Genomic DNA, 19,814 nt, shown 5'->3' with positions numbered 1-19,814 from the left:
TAGCTGCCGGTTCTCCTTGCTCAGCGCCTTGCAATAACATTCCTACTTTCTTCCACCGCACCCAGTGTCAGAGATTGGCTTGCCGCGCGATTGTTGAGCGAATGCACTTCAGGTTTGATAACACGATTAAAAAGAAATAGAGCCCTACACTAGTTCAAGGCAGTAAAAACAGATTTTATTCAGTAGTATTGCAACAGAGGAACGAGAATCCAGGATAGAACTGAATTCTATTCTGAATAGAGCAAAGACAGCTGGAGGTTTATACCCAACGAGCAGAGTGAGGGGGTCAGTAGATGGAAAATTACTAAGAGGAGACATCAGGGGAGGGGGATTCTTGCTAAACTAGCCTAACAGGATTCTTGTGAAAGACAGGCCAAGGATATATATATCAAAGGTTGGGGATGAAGAACGTCATCGGATATCAAGGGTCATCAGATATCAAGCGAAGTGATAAACCGAGCTAACAGGATTCTTGCTAAATCTGGAGTAGGCAGGCAGAGGACAGGGCCCAAGGACAAGAACTAGAGGAAAAGGGGGCTCAGAGGAGCCTGTCTAAGGTTTGGTCAAGGAGAGACCGCCACCACTCATTACAGGCCCAGGCTGGAGGTTTTCTACACATACTACTATTTGTTGGGATCTCCAAATGTAGGTCCCAGAACAGGACCCCCTTGGCCCGGATGTGGTGGGACCAGCACAGATAGGACAGCTCCTTCCTCAGCTGGGCTTCTTTACTCCCGTCCGGCAACCCTGAGAAGTGAATCTGGGGTCAGCAGCCCAAGTACTGACACTGACTCACTGAATAACCTTGGGCAAGTCATTTAACCTCTCTGAGCCTCCGCATCCTTATCCAACATTGAGAATGATAATTGAGTCTGTCCACAGGGCAGACTGTTGAGAGGATGGAATAAATGCTTTACTCACTGGGGTGGTTTGTCAGCCTAAGGGAGCAGCTGCAGATGAAATGCCTTCACCTGCATTCCAAGAAAAACACCGTGTTACTGAACCTGAGGTAGGTTCGCTCACCCGTTCACCCAGTGCGCAGCAGGTCCTTCTCTGACACTGGGTATAGCAGAAGAAAGCAGGAATTTAATTGCAAAGTGCTGAGCAAGGAGAACAGGCAGCTAACACTGTAATTCCGAGCTCCTCCAAAACTACAAGCAAGAGGTTTTATTTTATGTGGTAGGATAAGGGGAGCATGTGGCCTTGGGGGCTGAAGTTGTAAGAGTCCTCTGCACAGGCACAACTGTCTTTCATAGTTTTTCATGGGTGGCATGTGCAAATTCGGGGGGCTTCTATGTGTTGCCTATGGGGGATTTTTAGTCTGTGCTGTCTCAAGTTTACGGTTGGTCATTTTTGCTTCTCAATGCTTTTGCGATGCTTAGGCAGAGGGCTGTCAGCAAGCTCCTCTCATATCAGCCGTAGTGCTGCAAACCAAGCTCCGAAACTGTCCTTACTTTGTTTCCCACATTAACCTTGTGGGTACAAGGCAGGGTTTCACCCTAATCCAGGCAAGTTTTAACTCCTCCATCCTCAATTTCAACTGGACAGATTTTCACCAAGTTTACAGGGTATGTGGGATAGTTTGACTTAAAATATAAGCTATGTGGCTTACATGAAGTTCATTTTCGGGAGGGCCCTAGGCCTCGCCTCAACAGTGATAAGCAGAGACCCTCCAGAGCAGGGGACACAGGTACAACCAATGAGTCTCATAGGGTCCACAGATCTGCCCTGCTCGGTGAGATGAAAAGAAACGATTACAGACGTGAGACACAATGTTTTCAGTTGTAGAGGCTGACTGTCCATTGAGTTCTTCCCACGTGCGCAGTTCTGGGGCGCCTGCTCTGAAGTTAGCAGCAGCAGCGATTTCTCTCTTTGAAACTGGTTAATGGTTCTCTCCAGTGACCCTGGGTGGCCCAGTTTGTACTTTAATAAATAATAACTATAAAAATACAGCCTGAGGTGTCATGCCCTTTGCACACGACTGGTGTATTTTGTTTACTGTTTACGGGAGGCAGAGCCGTTGCGCAAATCCCCTGATTCCTAACTGGGCCAGATTCTGAGGTTGAATCACTCCGAGAGGGCCCTTTCAGGTTCCCGCCAGACTAAGACTACATTCCCAAGCGCCCGGGCGGCTCCCGTTGTTTCTCCCTCCCCTTCCGGTTATACGCCCAGGCCCCGCCCCGCTGCGCGCGCCCTCCAATAGCGCACCCACCTCTGGCGCCCGGCGTGTTCAAGACGAGGGCGGGAGCGTTTCAGGAGCCGTGGGGGCGGGGCCTGTGGCCCGAGCTTCGTCTTTTAACTCGGAGAAGCAGATTCGCTGTGGCAAGGCGGCAGCAGCTAATTCGGTCAGGAGTCAGGATTTGGAGAAAGAGGTCTGCCATTAGTTAAGAGCAGCTATTAAGAAGGACAGCATTAATCTGCCGCCACGGCTCCTGCTCAGTCCGATCTTCCGCCTTTTCCTCCAGGAAATGAATCTGCTGCGGACACTGTAGAGTCCAGTGACTCGGCAGGAGAAGATGGCGACCGTGTGGGATGAAGCTGAGGTCCGCGCTGGGAGAGTAGGGGGTCCTGGAGCCGGGACAGCGGGGAGACGCCCTTGGCGGGAGGGGAGGAGATGGCTGGAGGTCAAAGTCTGGCCTGGTTCTGGCGTCGGGGCCGCTTGGGATGTGGGCAGGGGTCCCGACTCCTTCATTCTGGCTTAATGGGCGGGGAGACTGAGGCTGTGAGTGGGCTCGGAGAACGCGGGCTGCCTGCCCTGAGTTAATGTTTTTTAATTTTTAACAGCAAGATGGCATCGGGGAGGAGGTGCTCAAGATGTCCACGGAAGAGATCATCCAGCGCACGCGGCTGCTGGACAGTGAGATCAAGGTGGGCGCGCAGCCCCTGTGGCGGGCAGTGAAGCCCCCAAGGGCAGGCCCGGCAAGCCCAGCGGCCCTAGGATAGGCATGGGGACTGCAGTTTCCTCCTGGGACCTGGAAAAGAGGAAAGAAAACTCATTAGACGGCCTTTCCCAATGCAGCCTTTAAGTGTTCCTTCTGAGAATCCTTTTTTTAGGAAATCCTCATCTTATAGATGGGGAAACTGAGGCCCAGAGAGGATTCTACTGTGGGCAAGGACCCAGTTCTCTATTAAGGACCTAAAACTTACTTTGCTTGACTCAAAGTCCCGCTCTTTTCCCTTTACTACAACTGCTTCACCTGGAGGTCCCCAGACCGGCCTCCTGTTTTGACCTCTGCTCGATGTGGACACAGTCAGGCCCAGCCTTCAGAGAGCCTTAGAGCTGAGTACACTGATGCAGGAGGGAGGGTCCCCTGGGCAGCCGGCCGCACCAGTCACAGGCCCTGGGAGGAGCTGAGCCCAGACTGAGAAGTTGCTGCCACGCACCCTCCCCCCAGATCATGAAGAGTGAAGTGTTGCGAGTCACCCACGAACTCCAGGCCATGAAGGACAAGATCAAAGAGAACAGTGAGAAAATCAAAGTGAACAAGACCCTGCCGTACCTTGTCTCCAACGTCATCGAGGTGTGTGTGTATGTGGAGGGGAAGAGGGGGTCGGCAGGGCCCGGAGACAGCCTGCGGTGGGGCCACTGGGGAGAGAGCGGGTGGAGGTTTGGAGGCCCAAGTTGCATGTTGGAGCTACACCTCCGAGGGCCTCCTCTCTAAGTGTGCATTTCCAGGGGACTCTAGAGAGCCTGAAAGGGCCTCCGAGGTCTCACATTTCTCCTTTTCTGCTGGTTATTCTTCCTCGGGGGTGGGTGATTTCTGTGCGGAGAAGCAACACCTAAACAGAGATTTTGTCAGTCCGCTGGCTTGTCACCCGCAGCTTTGCTGGGCAGAGGGCTGGGCTGAGGAGTGAGGTAGGAATGGCCAGCCCTGCAAGGGTTGGGGTCTTGTTGGCCGAGGAAGCACTGGGCTCTGGGGAGGTCAGTGGGCCAAGCAGGGCCTCTTAATCTGAGCTTTTTCCCTTCCCAGCTTCTGGATGTTGATCCCAATGACCAAGAGGAAGATGGTGCCAACATTGACCTGGACTCCCAAAGGAAGGGCAAGTGTGCAGTGATCAAAACCTCCACACGACAGGTGAGGCAGCTCAGACCATGGAAGAGCTGAAGAGGGTGAGGCATGGGTGTGCGACAGGACTCGGGAGCCTTGCTGAGGGCAGTAACTGATGCTGCCCCTGGAATCTTCCCTGCAGACCTACTTCCTGCCTGTGATTGGGTTGGTGGATGCTGAAAAGCTGAAGCCGGGAGACTTGGTGGTGAGTGGTGGCCCTGAGCCCAGGCCGGGCTTTGCCACTGAGGTTTCTCCCACTGACTTGCTCAGCCGCTGCCCCCGGCCCAGGTCCTCTTGTCCCTTAATCTCGGCAGAGCAGCCGTGTCTGATCCTGCCGACCTGCTCTTGAAGCTTGTGTTGCCCAGTCCCAGTATTTGCCCTTTCACTCTGCAGCCGCTCATCACCCAGCCAGTTAGGTAGGTCTTGAGCTGGGACAGATCTGAAGGCTTCATGCTCTGTCCCCAGGGTGTGAATAAAGACTCTTATCTGATCCTGGAGACCCTGCCCACAGAATACGACTCGCGGGTGAAGGCCATGGAGGTGGACGAGAGGCCCACAGAGCAATACAGTGACATCGGGGGCCTGGACAAGCAGATTCAGGAGGTGAGGGAGGCATGGGAGCCACCAGCAGCCTTGCCAGCCCTTTGTGCCCCTCTGCTTCATTGACCAGCGCACTTCTCCCCAGTGTACCTCTCATCCTCACAGCATTCTAGGGAGGCAGTGGGGGTGCCGTGAAACAGTTTAGGGAACTGAGATCCCAAAAGATTGAATGACTTGCCCAGAGTCACAGAAGTTTAGGGTCAGAGCCAGGACTGGAACTCAGGCTCCTGGTTCTGGGCCCAGTGTCTTTTCACCATATCCTGCTGTTTCTGGAGAGACCATATAGCCAGTCTTGGTGGGAGTGCGTGTTCTGTCTTCTTGACGTGGGAAAGGGAGAGGTTGCTGTCCCTGAATTGGAGGAGGAAGGTTGCAGGTAGGGGTTGGAGCCATTAAAGGTTGGGCTGTAGGAACCTGCAGGGCTTCACTCTCCTCACCCAGGATTTCTTCCTGGCAGCTGGTGGAGGCCATTGTCTTGCCAATGAACCACAAGGAGAAGTTTGAGAATTTGGGGATCCAGCCTCCAAAGGGGGTGCTGATGTACGGGCCCCCGGGGACAGGGAAGACGCTGCTGGCTCGGGCCTGTGCTGCACAGACCAAGGTGAGTGCTTTGGGAGGGATGAGGCAGAAATGCGTGGGAGCCGAGCTTCACGAGCTCAGAGGGGCCTCTGGAGGCTTCTGGTGGTGCCTTTGGCCTGACTGTTTCCCGTCCTCCCGACCCCAGGCCACCTTCCTGAAGCTGGCTGGCCCCCAGCTGGTGCAGATGTTCATCGGCGATGGTGCCAAGCTGGTCCGGGATGCCTTTGCCCTGGCCAAGGAGAAAGCTCCGTCCATCATCTTCATCGATGAGCTGGATGCCATTGGCACCAAGCGGTGAGGGGAGCTGGGTGCCCAGGGGATTGTTCTCAATTCCAGCTCGCCCACCCTGTGCCCTCCTTCCCCAGGACGGTGGCAGCTCTAGTCTTGTGGTTCTTCGTAAATTCTCTTCTAACTAGCCTCCCTGCTGCTTCTCTTTTCCTCTGACCATCCGTTCTCCTCACGCCTGCCAGCATGCTTCTTTGAAAACAGAAACCTGGTCGCTTCGCTCACATGCACCCGCAGTCCCTTACACAATCCTGGGCCTTCCCATTGCTCCTTGGGATAAATGCTAGGCATGCCATGGCCTGCAAGGCCCTCTCTGTCCCTGTCCCTGCTCCCCTGCAGTCTCATCCCATCCTGCCCCTGCTTCCCCCCCACTCTCGACTCCCTCCTCCACCGTGTCCCCTCGGCTTGCAGGCCCACTCTGGTTCTGTGGTGGGAGAGATTTTGTACCTGCTCTTCCCTCTGGAGTGTGGTTTTTCTTCTCTCTTTTTCTCCATTGGTTGGTTGTCCAGCCAGTGTGTTTTCAGCCTGCAGATCTCAGCCTAAGGGACACTTCCTCAGGGAGGCCTGCCCGGGCTCCCCCTTATGCACCGAGGCTAGGCCAGATCCCTGTGGTTTTAAGCTTTAGCTCAGTTTTTAATGGCACCTTCATCAGGGGCATAGCCCAGGCAGTGGCTGGTTTTGCTGTTTTAGCCTCAGCCCGGCACCTGATCCCAGGAGCCTCTCCAGTCTCTGACACCTTCTCTGTGCCGGTATCTGGGCCGGGGGCCCCAAGTTGAGCAAGACTTTTCCCTCCCTGCTCGGGTTGCGTTGGGCTTCTGGTGGTGGAGGAGGGGAGGGCTCTGCCTGAGTGGTGGCCTTATCAGTGTCCTGGGCCTCCTGTGTGCGCCAGCTTTGACAGTGAGAAGGCTGGGGACCGGGAGGTGCAGAGGACGATGCTGGAGCTTCTGAACCAGCTGGATGGGTTCCAGCCCAACACCCAAGTAAAGGTCAGTATTGTCGCTTCACAGATGAGGAACCCCTGGGCTTAGAGGTCAGGGGACCTTCTCTGTCACCTAGCTAGTGCAGTTACACTTAGAATCGGGGTCTGTCTAGAATATCCCCTGCCGTTTCACCTGGACCCTGGCTGCCTCTCTGCCTGTCTTGGCTGTGACTGTGGCTCATCTGTGAGCCGCATCCTCCGCAGTTCAAGGTGCTGCCTCTCCCCTTGCTTAGGTAATTGCAGCCACTAACAGAGTGGATATCCTGGACCCCGCCCTGCTCCGCTCAGGCCGCCTGGACCGCAAGATTGAGTTCCCGATGCCCAACGAGGAGGCCCGGGCCAGAATCATGCAGATCCACTCGCGGAAGATGAACGTCAGGTGAGCAAGGCCACGAGCAAGGCGCTGAGCCCCAAAGGGGCAGCAGCAGAGCCGTCTCTGGCTCTCCTCTTGGTGCTGCGCTTCCCCAGGCCTCCCTTCCACGTGCCGTTCACACATGCCGTTCCAAGCGCCGGCCTCCGTTTCTCTCCAGGGGCCTGAGCTAGAATCTTGCTGGGGCCCAGGCTCTGATTCTGGGGCTCTGCTCCTTGGAATCCACCCCCCACCCGCGCCTCCCCATGATTGGAAGGCACACAGGCTGGAGGCCCTCAGTTTCCTGGCCTCCCCCACCTCAGCAGATCAATGCAGTCCAACATGGCCCAGGGAGATCCAGCAGGGGCCAGCTGGACCTGGGTTCAGATCTGTGACCTTCAGCAGGTGGCGTAATCTCGCTAAGCCTAATTTTCTTGTCTGGGATGTGGGGATGACGGCACCAACCTCACGGGGTTGTGGCAGTGTCAGCACAGTGCTTGCACGTGACACCAGTGTGGCAGTAGCTGTGCTGTGCTGACACGTGGCCCGTGCCACTCAGGAGATGGCGAGACAGCCATCTTTTGTGTCCACAACCTCCAGCTCCCCTGCTTCAGGCTGACTCAGTCCCTGGAGTCCCAGGTGCGGATTTCTCGAAGGCTGGAGCTCAAGAGACCCTAGAACTAACCTGGCCTAGCCAGCTTTGACCTCCCTCCTTTCCTCTCCCCACCTGGTACAAGAAGAGAACAAGGCACCGTGGGGAAGGGACTTGCCTGTGGTCACAGGGCGAGTTGCGCTCGGGCTTGATGGGGAGTGCGGGAGGACACCTGCGCCTCCCGAGCCCCCGCCACCCCCACGAGTGGCTGAGCCCCGTGGTGTGTGTCCCCCCCAGTCCTGATGTGAACTATGAGGAGCTGGCCCGCTGCACGGATGACTTCAACGGGGCCCAGTGCAAGGCCGTGTGTGTGGAGGCGGTGAGTGGTGGGGTGAGGTGGGGGGCTGCTTTGTGCCTTCCTGCCCCCTTCCCCGGACAGGACAGGAGTATCTGTCTGGTGGAGAGTGCTCAGGGGAACAGCGGAGAAGCCGAGGCCTGTGGGAGCCGGGCCAGGGGTGCGGGAGGCGCCCTCGAGCCTGTCTGTCCCGGGTGCAGGGCATGATCGCGCTGCGCAGGGGCGCCACGGAGCTCACCCACGAGGACTACATGGAGGGCATCCTGGAGGTGCAGGCCAAGAAGAAGGCCAACCTGCAGTACTACGCCTAGGGGCTCACCGGCCCAGCCTGCCCCCGGACTCTGGCTGGTGAAAACTCGTAATAAAGATGGTTTCAGGTCCCTGGTATCTGTCTGTCTCGCCTTGCCTGGGCTCTGGGGGGATGAGTTGGGGCGTGTGCGGGCGGCCCCTCCCCAGGTGCTGCTGCCTGGAAACCCAGAACGGGAACCAGTTGTCAGGGTGAGGCCCTCTGGGAGCGATGGGCGCGTGCTGCAGCTGTTGCCTGGGTCTTCTGGCCTCCCCGACACATCCCTCCAGACCCCTCTCCCCATCCCCCTGCCCCACCTCTGAGCATTAGAGGTTGTGGCGCTGTGGCTCGAGAATGAAGGGCCTGAACAGAAGCCAGCCTTTCCCTTCTCTGCATTTTGGTGCTCTGGTCCTCAGCCTGCTCCCTGGTGAAGCCAGGCTCCGGGGCTTTGCTCCCTGAAACTCCTCCCCGTTTCCTCGCCCCCTAATCTCCTGCTTCTCCACATGTCCCTGTTAGCTCTTTTGGCCCATTTCCTTTAGCTGAAAAATGAACCTGGAGCAAGATCCCCTCTGAGAGCCCTTCTGGGCCTAACCCTTGGCCGTGCTGTATTCTCTCCCACTCCCGTATTCTGCCATCAGCCCCCTCCCTGGCGGGCCGATAATCCTGTCACGGTTTCTGTCAGGATCTCATCTCACTGGCCCTCCTGTCTAGCCTTCCTAGTTGCAGCCCACTGAGTGTGGTTCACCACTTATTGAGGGCCTTCTCTGGGCCATGTGCTCTGTGGGTCTTGTGCACGATGTTATCTGGTTAGCTCAGTAACCGCCAGTGGGGCAGCCTCACTTTGTAGATGTGTTTAAGCACCTGGGCCATGATTGCACCACCTTTGGTGTGTAGCTGGGATTCAAACCCAAGGCTGAGAGGAAAGCCTGTCTGCCCTCCGCGTGCTGCTGCCCCTGAATGGCCTTTCCAGGAACCAGCCCGGGGACTCACCTTCAGCTCTCACTTGCCTTCTGGCAAAAGGCCCTACACCCTCTTTGTCCCCAAGGTGGCCTGTCTGGAGGGCTCAGCTCCGTCTCCTCTGATTCCCTCCGCTAGTCCCACCACTTCCAGGCTGGCCGTCCAAGGTGTGCCCCCATCGTGCTCTCCTTGGTGATCCCGTTGACTCCCCAGTCTCTGCCGAAGGAACCCCCAGCACAGCCTCTGAAGGGCCCTGGTTCTGTCCCCTGCCCCGGGCTCAGCCAGCTTGCCTCCTGCATTCCGGTTCCCTCTTCTAACCAGTTCGGGCATTCCCCTGGTCAGGGCACCTGAGTGAACCTGCAGGCACCACCTTCACTTCCCACCCTGGCTTCCTCCTAAGTGGGCCCCAGCCCCTCCCTCAGAGGGCTGAGTACCACGACCACGTGTGCTACCCAGCAGGGGCTCAGCCAGGAGCTGGCGAGACAGCCCAGGGTCCCTTCCGTGTTCTTAGAGGCCTGGACCCCCAGGTCCTGCGTATGTCACGACGAGGGAAGCAGATCCCTTTTTGCTGGTAAGATACTGAGAGCCAGGCAGCCCCAGCTGAGGATGCCACTGATTTGGGCCTCACAGCCCGGGCACCAGACTCCGTGAGGGGGGCAGGCGTGCTGCTCTCTGCCAACAGGCCACTGAGAGTTGTCCTTGCTGGCTTGGAGAGCAGTGCGACTCCACGGCCCCTTCCGCTTTTTCCTAATAGCACTGCAGGATGGCAGCGCCCCTGGTGCCTGAGGCTGTCTTTACACAGCGCCTTCAGAGGGGAGGGGAGGGGGTGTGGTGCAGAATAAGGATCTCGTATTTTTTTCTTTTTAATGAAAAATAATTTCATTGAGGCCAAACCTGGAGATGACTTTAGGGATGGCGCTCCCTTCCTTGGTTAAATTACTCGGGGGGCGGGGCAGGCCAGGAAAAATCCCTTGGCTCACAGGTCTATAAAATCGGGACCCCACCCTTGGGGTGACGTGGGCTGTGATGGCATGGTGCCAGGCTTGTTTTAGGGGGAGAGAAAGCTAACGACAGAACAGGCGGGAGAAACAAAATGCCATAGTTCCGAGAAGCACCGCCAGGTAACTTCAGAGAGGAGTGTGAAGCAGAAGGGCTGGAAGGAGGGGATGCCCGTGCAGATGCACAGGGTGGCCAGCAGGAGCTGGCCCACACAGCAGCCGGCCTGGCTGGGGCGTGGGGTGCCGAGGAAAGCCCCACTTAGACCGTGGCCTCTGGTGTGCAGTACAGAGCCAGCCAGTTTGCATATAATATTTATTTGCATCTCATCTACAGAACAGGTATTTACAGATACAAATGGAACCACAGCAAAACTGCTGTAAAACCATTCAGACCCCGTTGATGGCCACTTCTCAACGCCCACGGCCAAGCAGCAGGGCTGGAGTCTGGCCGTGGAGTGGGCCAGCTGAGTACCTGGGCGTCAGCCAAGGGAAATAGCTGGGGATTATGGCTTCAGCATTCTCCCAGAGCACATTCCTGAGTGCTGACAACGTGGAGCCCTCACCACCCCCACCTTACCCCCACCACAGTGGGACAGGAAAAGGGGCCCAAGCAGGGGGAGGCAGCCAGGGCTTGCTCTCCCTACCCCCAGAGCAGCTGCCTGGGCCCTGTGCTGGTACGCGCATCCCTGAGCTGGACTGGGAGGCCTCTCTGGCTCCGGGGCTGCTTGCTGCCCTGCAGGCTGCTGTTTGGCAGCTGGAGGTGGCAAGAGTTGCTGGCGCTGCCAGGGAGCATTCACTGGGGGAACAGGAGCTGGCCCCGGGCAGGCAGCCCTGAAGAAAAGGTCTTTGGAAGCATCTCCCGGCTCCAGGCTGGAGGGGTAGGGCTGTCAGTGCTGAGCGGGGCAGGGGGCTCCACAAGCACCTGCCTGTCCTTTCTTTGGCCTTAGAGCTGGTGAAGGAAGGGCAGAGAAGGCACCCCAGCCTCGGTCCCTGGCTGCCCAGGGCTGGGAGCACGCGCAGAGGGGGTTGCTCCCTCAGGCCAGGGAGCATGAGGCCCCAGCAGGCTCCCCGCAGCCCTGGGCTCCCTGGACTGCTCTCACTCCTCTTGGGGTCCCGGTGGGAAGAGACCTCTGCTCGGGACCAATGCTGTTCCTCACTGCTCACTCGGGGAGGTGCAAGATGACAGGGTGGGAGGAGAGAAGACCACCGCATGGCTGGGGGTAGGCGCGGGCCTGGGGTCCTGGGCCCAACGCCCAAGGGATCACAGTGTCGGTCTCGCACACACCTCTGGTCACATGGGCACACCACACACACACACACACACACACACACACACACACACACACACACGCACATCATCCTCTGGTCGGAGGCTGGCTCACTCACGGGCACGCGCCCTCTCTGCCTCACACACCATCACAGAGTGAATCCAAGTCTCTTATTGCTGCGGGGGGTGGGGCGTCAGGAATGGTTACTCAATGAAGATGGAGAACAGCACCATCACCACGATGCCCGTGCAGAGCAGAAGCACCTGCTGCAGGGAGCGCCTGTGGGAGGGGTGGGGGCTCAGCGGGTGGCAATGCCTGAGGGGGAGAGGGCAGAGGCCAAAAGCTCCTCCCCCATGAGCCCCTAAGGGTTCTGCGAGTGACAGTCCCAGTGGGCCTCTCACCACGGGTCGTCTTCCTCCAAGAGGTCAGGTAGCACGTTCACCAGGGCGATGTAGAGAAAGCCACCAGAGGTGAAGGGCAGGATCCAGGCCACGGTCTCCTCTGCGGTGGGGGGAGGAGGTCCGACTGGCTGGGAGCCCAGGGGAGCCATGTGAACTGCACCCCCTCCCACAGGGTAGACAGGGCGGAACCCGGCCTGGATACCAGGGCAGGGCGGCTGTGCCCTCTGGTGCTGGGCCCCTCTGCTGACCGCCACCTGCCTCCACCACCCACCACGCCCGTACCTACTCCCTTGGGGGACTGCGTACAGATGGCGAAGCAGGCACCCAGCAGGCCCCCCAGTGCCGTCGAGAGCTGCAGCTTGGCTGCGCTCCATCGGTCAAAGCCGGCCCGGAGCAGGATGGCAAAGTCGCCCACCTGAGGGGAGGTCCAGACAATCACTCTGGGTCCCAGTGGGGCCAGACCCCTGAGTGTCTCAGGTATGGACACCAAGCCCCGGCACCAGCCCTGCCGCTGGGACCCCCAGCCCGCATCCCCTTGGCTGGGACCCCAGTCCCGAGGAAGCTGGAGCACAGCTGAGAGGCTGGCTACAGCCTGGTGGGCTGAGCAGCTCCAGGCCCCCAAAGTCCAGCCCCTGAGCCTGCCACTGGTGGGCAGTCCCACCCCAAAGCCCTCCCCCCGGCTCCGTGCCCACCTTACCGATCATGGAAACCTCTGGCACTAACCTCATGGGGGATCTCATGCAGGAGGATGGCCATGGTGGTCAGGAGCCCGATCTGCAGGGAGGGGAGTCGGTGGGGTCTGTGCCGAGGGCCAGGGCACCCACTTGTCCGCTCATTCTACAAAAATTTACTCTGCTCTGAGTGCTCTGGCTGGACACCGTTTGGCGACTAGAAATACAGCAGCGAATAAAACAGACAAGGAACCTGCCTTCATGAAGCTAACAGTCTGGAGGGGAGAGGCAAGGATGGAATAAACACACAGAGAACTGTGTGAGCACACAGTGACAGGTGCTGGGCGAAAGGATGAACTGGGTGCCGCAGGACCTGAGTAATGGGGCCCTAATTTAGAGGAGGGGTCAGCAAGCAAAGGCCTCTCTGAGGAATTGCAGGGAGCCGAGGCCTGCAGGACGAGGAGCCAGTGGTTCAGAATGGGAGGAAGAAATTCCAGGCAGATGGAATGGTGTGCGGTGGAGGCCGGGAGGGGAAAGAGCTGGGCCAGACCACTGAGGCCAGAGCGCAAAGGGGAGGAGGGGGGAAGCATCTAGAAGCAGACAGCGGCTAAGCCTAGGAGCCTGGCAGAGGCATGTGATCCCAACAAGGAGTGTTTGCAGCAAGGAGATCAGACCACGGGCTCAGGACAAAAGAAGGCTGCATCCAGGAGAGCAGCAGGGAGTCCTGGGGGCTTGGAGGAGAGTGTTGGTGGTGGAGGGAGCGAGAAGGAGATAGACTGGAGACCTATTTTGGAGGTAGAGCCAACTGGTCAACACAGGCACCATCATTCCCATCAGCAGTGCCTGGGGCCCACCTGCCCCACCCCTACTCACCTTCTTGCTCACTAGGAAGCTGGCAGCCACAGCCAGCCCGTGAGTGAAGTTATCTATGGTGTTGGCCAGCAAATTGAGATAGCCACTGACCTGGGAGGGGGGCGAGAAAGGCGGGCTGAGCCAGGCTGCAGGGCTGAGCCAGGCTGGCCGCTCGGGCTAGGGTGGCTACAGGAGGGGACGCTGAGCGGGCCACTCACTTTGATGCTTCGGACCATGGCGCTCAGGCCAGGCTCTGCAGCCGGCTGGGCCAGGTAGCGGCCTCCATTGAGAGCAGCAGCAGCAGCAGCGGGGTCTTTGCTGGGGGCCTAGGGCCAGGAGGAGGGAGAGGTGACATTAGACACTCCCGACTCAGCCAGGGTGACACCGAAGGGGACCGGGAGATGGAGAAACAAGAGACAGGGAACACCCCTTTCATCTGGCTTGACTTCTCTGCCGCTCAATCAGCCAGGTGCCCCCAGACTCAACAAGCCCTCCTCCTCCCCCGACACTGCTGTCCCCCTCAGTCTATGAGAACAAGCCGCGGCAGGAGCTGATGCTGTCACTCTCCAGATCCTTCCAAATAAGTTGGCCCAGCCTCCCAGAGCTCCCAGGAAAGGGCCAAGAGACCCTCTTTTCAGAGCTCAAGTCAGAACCTGGGTCTCCAAGCCCTGGTGTTACCACAAAACAGAGGCTGATGGGTCCAGGCCCTGGGGTTTGGGGCTCACCTGGCTGGTCCCCTCCTTCTCCTTGCTGTCCAAGAACATCTTCTCCAATACCAGGAAGGTCAGGAAGCCAGCAATGACCCACAGCCCCAGTTGCTGTTGCTGCTGCAGGCTCTGCCCCTCACCACCTGCAGGGGGCAGCACTGACAGGCCAGGCCAAGCCAGGACCATGGAAGGGGGAACCTAATCCAGGCCAGTGACACGGCAGGGGTCCAGAACTGGCTGGGGAAACAGCTGGGCCCCAGAGACTCCCAGAAGGGCTACGGTGCTGGGACCAGGACAAGTTCCCGGCCAGATGCCCAGAACCCCTCTCCAGTCACTGTGGCAGGGCCTAGGCCAACACGGGGCATGGGAGCCCACCCCCTCCCTCCTGCCCTCAGCCTGCGGCCTCACTCACCAGGGCTGGCGCTGCACGTGTAGGCCCACGCCTCAGGCAGCAGGTGGAGAAACACATTGCCCAAGAGGCCTCCCAAGGCAAAGCTGAGCAGCTGCTTCAGGCGCCGGGCCCCCGCTGCAAGGCAGAGAAGCGGGGCCTGGGGGCGGACCCACCAAAGGCCCCGGCCTGACCTCCGCCCCACCCAGCTGACTGGGCTCTTCGTATTGTCCCAACCAGACTCCCAGCCTCCAGAAGGCGGGACCTCGGCTGCTGCCCTTCCTGGGTCCCCCACTCCCAGGCCCAGCAAGGGCCGGGTGCTTGGCAGGGACGCCCCATGACCTGCTGGACAACTGGGGAGGCCACGATGGCTTCATGGTTAAGAGACTGGGCTTGGGAGCCGGACAGGCCCCAGCTTCCCAACCCACCAGCTGGAGACCGTGGGCATATGGCTTCTGGGACTGTTCCCCAGCTGTGAACCGGGGATAACTGGATCTATCTGACAGGGATCTTGAGGGGATTGAGCCACAATACGCACAGCAAGTGCTCATTAAATGGGAATTTTTCTCTTCTCAGCCACTGTTACTCTCACAAAAGTGGCAGAGATCGGGGGACTTTTGAAGACTCGCAGCATCCAGAGTTGGAAGTGCCCTCAGGGGGCTATGCCCAGACCCTTGGTTTCATAGAGAAACTGAGGCCCAGGGGACAGTGGCAGCCTAGTGGTGGGATGGGATTCCAGGAGAAGCTACTGTTTCCAGACTATGTGACTTTGGGCTGGTCAAAGAACCTCTCTGTGCTTGTGCTTCCTCATTTTTAAAATGGGGCTAATACAGGCATACCTCGGAGATATTGCGGGTTCGGTTCCAGACCACCGCAACAAAGCAAACGTCTCAATAAAGTGACTCACATGAATTTCTTAGTTTCCCAGTGCATATAAAAGATATCTACGCTATGCTATTAGGTGTGCAATAACATTATATCTAAAAAGCAATGTACATACTTTAATTAAAATATACACTATGGCTAAAAAATGCTAACCATCCTCTAAGCCTTCAGCGAGTCATCATCTTTCTGCTGGTGGAGCGTATTGTGAAAAATGCAGTACCTGGGAAGCGCAATAAAGCGAGGGATGCCTGGAATCCAAGTCCTCCCTATGTTGACCTTGAAGGGACGCTATTCGAGGGGCTGAGCCGATGCACAGGCATGACAGCGGGGCCCCACGAGGGCTGTGTTCACAGCTGCGGTGCCAGCCCTCAGCCCAGGGCCTGGCACGGCTGTGTGCATAACCATCTGCTGAATGAACAGTTCCTGAGCCTGGAGGGCAGGACAAGCCCCTGCCGCACTCATTGCAAAGATTCCTGGGGCCCCGGTCCAGACCCACTATGTCATCCTCTCGGGCGGGCGGGGGACAGGCACCTGCGTTTTTAGCAGCTCCCCATCTGATCTTGTATTTTTCATTACAACATGTCATTTGTGGATAGACAGCACATGCGCCTGATCCAAAGAGGAGCCAAGGAAAAGCTGTGCCCACGCCAGCGCCCCCTCCCTGAGCCCCTCCCCGGAGGCAGGCCTGCCCCAGCCTCTCGTGTATCCCAGATAAGGCTGACCCAGAGCTCTTGGTTTGAGAGCTCTTTTGCACTCTGAGCAAAGACTGAAGGGAGATGCACTGCTTTGCTCGCTGCTGCATCCCGGTACGCAGCCCGGCACCCAGCCCACGGGCCGCGAGCAGGCTGCCTTTCTCCTGCACCAGGCTGTCTTCCAAATGCTCTACTGATATCAGTTCATTTAATCTTCACAATTATAGCTGTGAGGCAGATCCTATTATTACCCCATTTTTAAGATGGGGAGCCTGAGGCAGCGGGAAGCAACTTGCCCAATGCCACTAGCTGGTAAGTGGCAGAACCCAGGTGGCCTAGCCTCCCTATTTCCAACCAGTATTTCCTATTTCCCTATTTCCAATATCCCTATTTCCAAGCAGTATCTATACTGCTTCTCGGGGAACACTGGCTGACTTTTATTCTTTCAGGATAAATGAACGAACGCATGAATGAATGAACAAACAAATAATCGTGGCGCATCCTGGTCTCACAGGCCCCAGGGGAGAAATTGTATTTCATGCCCGCCTGCCACCTCAGACACTCTGGAATCCGGGACGTGAGAGCCAGCTCTCCTGGGAAGAGCAGGACCACATCTCCAGCCCTGCTGGCTGCCCCTGGGCGCCAGTGGAGGGTCACCCACCTTCTGAGCGCAGCGTGGTCCCCATTTCCAGGGGAATGACGAGCAGTGGGAAGACCCCACTGAGCCCCACCATGAGTGAGCCCAGAAGGGAGCAGATCCAAGTGTCCAGCCTCTCCCCGCTCAGCAGGGCCCCCCAGGACTCGCTTTCCTTGTTATCCAGGCGACAGGCTGCTGCAGCCCCCCGATTCCGGAGGGCCTGCTGGGAACCCCCAGCACCCCCCAGGAGCTCCAGGGCAAGGGCAGTGAGGAAGAGGAGCCTTTGGCCCGCCATGCCACAACCAGGACAGGGACATCCAGACATACCACGTGCTGAAAAACAAAGGCCACTTACGTGAGCTGCCACCCTTGGCCGCACACCTGCTTAGGAAACGTGGCATTTAGCTCTCCCCCGACAACTGGCCACGGCATCTGCCCCCCTGCTTGCCTTGCCCAGGGCCTCTGAGAATCTGAACGGCGGGTACACAGACCAAAGGGGCTCTCTTCCTCCACATCCTACTCCCAAGGACCACACATTTTTTCCTTCTGAGACGGCTCCAGACTGTGTGTCAGCATGTCCGCCAGAGGCTAAACTTTCCTTAATGACAGGATGAGGCGCTGGCTGGGTTCCCCTAAGCCACCGGCAGGCCCAGCCCAGCCGGGTGTCTCTGGCTGCCAGGGGAGGCTTTGCTGCCAAGATGTGCCCCTGTGAGGACACCCCAGGGACTCAGGCCGGCCCTGTCTAGCTTGATGGGGTGACATTAGGAGGTGCAGGTGTGGAAATCAAGTCGCTGAGCTAGGATGGGGTCATCAGGGCTTCTTCCTAGGAAATGAACCCAATGTCCCTGGGGCATGGACAGGCCATGGTACTGAAGAGAAAGGACCCCTCCTTAGGAGCTGCCTCATAACAGATGCGCAGCGCACAGGCTTGGAGCTCTGCCATTAACTTGGTGCCCTGCACTGACAGCTGTTTGACTGAGGGCCAGTCCCTGAAGCCCCCTCTCTGAGCCTCGGTTTCCTCCTCTGGAGGATGAAGACAACTCTTGCCTCCCTCACACGGCTAGGAAGATGAGGAGCTTGCTAGAGCTGGTGAACCAGCCTGGCAGGGAAGAGGCGCAGAGGACCCTCCTTCTGCTGGGGGAGGCCTGGAGCTCCAGGCAGCAGGGATGAACGCAGATGGCAGAGCACAGGACCAGGATGTGAATCAACCCAGAGAGAAGTTCAATCTGGAAACTCTGGCATGAGGTTGAAATGTGGTCTGCCCTGCCTCACGCTGGCTGTGACCTTGAGCAGGGACGTCCCTGCCTCAGTTTCCTCATCTGTGCATGGAGGTGGGCGGGACTGGAAAGGATGCTCACGTCTCGGCTCTCCAGGCCTTCACGGGAGACCCCGATGAACCAGCTAGGCTTACTGGGGACCAACAGCAGGAGTGGGCCGGGCCGGACTTGGGGGCCGAGGGGGGTCACGCAGAGGGGAGGGGACCACAGGTCTGGGATAGGGGAAGAGGGGACCGAGGGAGTCAGAGGGAAGAAGGAAAGCTAGAGCGAGCCGGCCGCGGAGGGTGAGCGCGAGGGGGAGATGGGGACGGACGGGGGGCGACAGGAGGGAAGGACCGCCCGGGGAAGTTGAACTCGGGGCTGGGGCGAGAGGCCCAGGTCCTATTGGGACAAGCCGGGCCGGGGCTGGGGGATCGGCCCCGAGGGTCGGCGGTCACTCACCGTGCGGCGGCAGCGGCGACGCTCCGGGCGGCCCCGGCCATCCAGCTGCTGCGCCGCCCCGCCCCGGCTCGGCCCCGCCCGGCTCGGCCGCCGGCCCCCGGCCCGGAGCCGCCCCCGGCGCGCGGCCACGTCACACGGGGACCTGCCCGGAACCCTCGACGCCGCGCGTCGCGGGGCCTGGCGGAGCGGCGGTCGGGGCGCGCTTCCGCCTCCCGGCCATGGGGGACCCGGGCGGCGGGCGCACTTCCGCTCGGGCCGGCCTCGGGGCGGCGCGGAGGGCCGGGCGGAAGTGGGAGCCCGGCGGGCACCGCGCTCAGCCGGGCTGGGCAGGGCGGAGGCGGCGGCCGCGCAGGGACCGCTAGCGGCCGGGTGGCTGGGCCTGCGGGTCCGGCCGCCGCTTCCCGTCTCGGGCTGCAGTGCCGCCCGCGGCCGCGCGGGGGCGCGCTCGGCTGCCGGACAGCGCCGCCCTGGGCCGAGCCGGGTCGGGGTTCGGGTGGAGCATGGCTGCGGCGCTCCTGCTCTGAGTCAGCCGTGCCTGGCTCCTCCATGAACAAGGGAAAGGGGAAGTGCCTGCCGCAGGGAGGGGCCTAGCCCCGGGAACCTCAGAAGAGGGAATTTTATTCTTACTCATCGAATTATTTTTATGCTTTGGTTTTTCACTGGGAACCTCAGGCCTTTGTCTCCAGGACTTGTAACCCTTTGGGGTCCAATGCATGGGTGACAGTGCTGCTCAGAACTCCAGACCTGGAGGAGGAAGGGCTCTGTGCTTCCCTCACCTCAGACCAGGGCAGCAAACAACAGCATTATTATTATCACGGCAATTTACTGAACGCCTATCACGTGCCATTCACTCTGCTGGCATTATCGCACTGAGTCCTCAGTCTGTCCCATTGAGGTGGGTACTGTTAGCCCGCAATCACACAGTGGCACCGATGGCAGAGCCGGGATTCAAACCTGGATGTCCCTGAACCCAGAGCATGTGATAGCCCCTCACTAATAGGGCAGTGGGAGTCTGGCTCTCGTGTCCACTTTGCATCCTTCTCTAGGAATCAGCCAGAACAGTACGATATTCAGGAAGGGGCACATGGGTATTCACATGGGCAGAGATTGTGAAGGAGTGGGGGTCTCCAAGCCCCTGACCCGCACCTGCCTCCCTGGTAGCTCCCTTCATCTGTCCTGTCTTGCCCTCCAGCACTGGGGCCTCTGAGGGCACGCTCGGTTCTCATGCTGCACCCGGTGCCCTGTTCCACTTCACGCTCCAGTGTCTGCCCTTGCTAGAGCCCCAGCTCCTTCCAGGTGGGATCAGCTTTCCTCTGAAAGGCCCTTGTCTGCCTCGCTCCACCAGAGCCATAGGTCTGCCAGGACGCCTTCCAGTGCCCCATCCTGAGTTCTGAAGTGGAAGACCTGGGGTTGGTTTCTTTGCAAAGGGAGGAAGACACTCAGCACTCAGGGATGCTGCTCTGGGATCTCTAAGATGCCCCTCCCCCTGCTATATGCAAATCACTCATCATATGCAAAGCACTTCACAATATACAAATGATTTCACAATAACACAGTCAGCATTCCTGC

General features: G+C 58.7%; 2 protein-coding genes across 3 annotated transcripts; one reads left to right on the top strand and one right to left on the bottom strand.

Moving 5' to 3' along the window:
* The first annotated feature begins 2,278 nt into the window (after nucleotides 1-2,278).
* PSMC3 (proteasome 26S subunit, ATPase 3) lies at nucleotides 2,279-8,172 on the top strand. Its single transcript, XM_046644404.1, has 13 exons — nucleotides 2,279-2,372; nucleotides 2,466-2,543; nucleotides 2,785-2,868; nucleotides 3,396-3,521; nucleotides 3,972-4,076; nucleotides 4,192-4,254; nucleotides 4,515-4,652; nucleotides 5,104-5,247; nucleotides 5,371-5,519; nucleotides 6,400-6,496; nucleotides 6,723-6,868; nucleotides 7,728-7,809; nucleotides 7,986-8,172. Exons 2-13 carry the CDS (start codon nucleotides 2,517-2,519, stop codon nucleotides 8,094-8,096), a joined length of 1,272 nt encoding a protein of 423 aa, XP_046500360.1. The 5' UTR covers nucleotides 2,279-2,372; nucleotides 2,466-2,516; the 3' UTR covers nucleotides 8,097-8,172.
* A 2,153-nt stretch (nucleotides 8,173-10,325) lies between these two features.
* Nucleotides 10,326-18,403, bottom strand: SLC39A13 (solute carrier family 39 member 13). 2 transcript variants are annotated; one of them, XM_046644998.1, is made up of 10 exons: nucleotides 18,246-18,403; nucleotides 16,552-16,860; nucleotides 14,338-14,451; nucleotides 13,944-14,068; nucleotides 13,437-13,544; nucleotides 13,240-13,329; nucleotides 12,419-12,469; nucleotides 11,982-12,110; nucleotides 11,696-11,795; nucleotides 10,326-11,573 (listed from the first exon to the last, which is right to left on the bottom strand). In XM_046644998.1, exons 2-9 carry the CDS (start codon nucleotides 16,850-16,852, stop codon nucleotides 11,733-11,735), a joined length of 981 nt encoding a protein of 326 aa, XP_046500954.1. In that variant the 5' UTR covers nucleotides 16,853-16,860; nucleotides 18,246-18,403; the 3' UTR covers nucleotides 10,326-11,573; nucleotides 11,696-11,732. The 2 variants fall into 2 exon arrangements, with proteins under 2 accessions (XP_046500954.1, XP_046500953.1); XM_046644997.1 differs by having other exon boundaries at nucleotides 11,978-12,110; nucleotides 18,246-18,400.
* Nucleotides 18,404-19,814: the final 1,411 nt, after the last annotated feature.

The sequence above is a fragment of the Equus quagga genome, chromosome 17 (assembly GCF_021613505.1).
Source record: "Equus quagga isolate Etosha38 chromosome 17, UCLA_HA_Equagga_1.0, whole genome shotgun sequence".
NCBI lineage: Eukaryota > Metazoa > Chordata > Mammalia > Perissodactyla > Equidae > Equus > Equus quagga.
Note: the sequence above shows the minus strand (reverse complement) of the source record. Positions and strands in the feature narration are given on the sequence as shown.

Bases quoted from the DNA above. Each gene is read 5' to 3' on its own strand.
- PSMC3 (XM_046644404.1), top strand. From the start codon at position 2,517: ATGGCGACCGTGTGGGATGAAGCTGAG. The intron at 6,869-7,727 runs GTGAGCAAGGCC...TGTCCCCCCCAG, and splicing joins TCGCGGAAGATGAACGTCAG to TCCTGATGTGAACTATGAGG. The intron at 7,810-7,985 runs GTGAGTGGTGGG...TCCCGGGTGCAG, and splicing joins AGGCCGTGTGTGTGGAGGCG to GGCATGATCGCGCTGCGCAG.
- SLC39A13 (XM_046644997.1), bottom strand. From the start codon at position 16,852: ATGTCTGGATGTCCCTGTCCTGGTTGTGGCATGGCGGGCCAAAGGCTC. The intron at 14,069-14,337 runs GTGAGTGAGGCC...TGCCCCCTGCAG, and splicing joins CACGTGCAGCGCCAGCCCTG to GTGGTGAGGGGCAGAGCCTG. The intron at 11,796-11,977 runs GTACGGGCGTGG...CCCCCACCGCAG, and splicing joins GCAGTCCCCCAAGGGAGTAG to AGGAGACCGTGGCCTGGATC.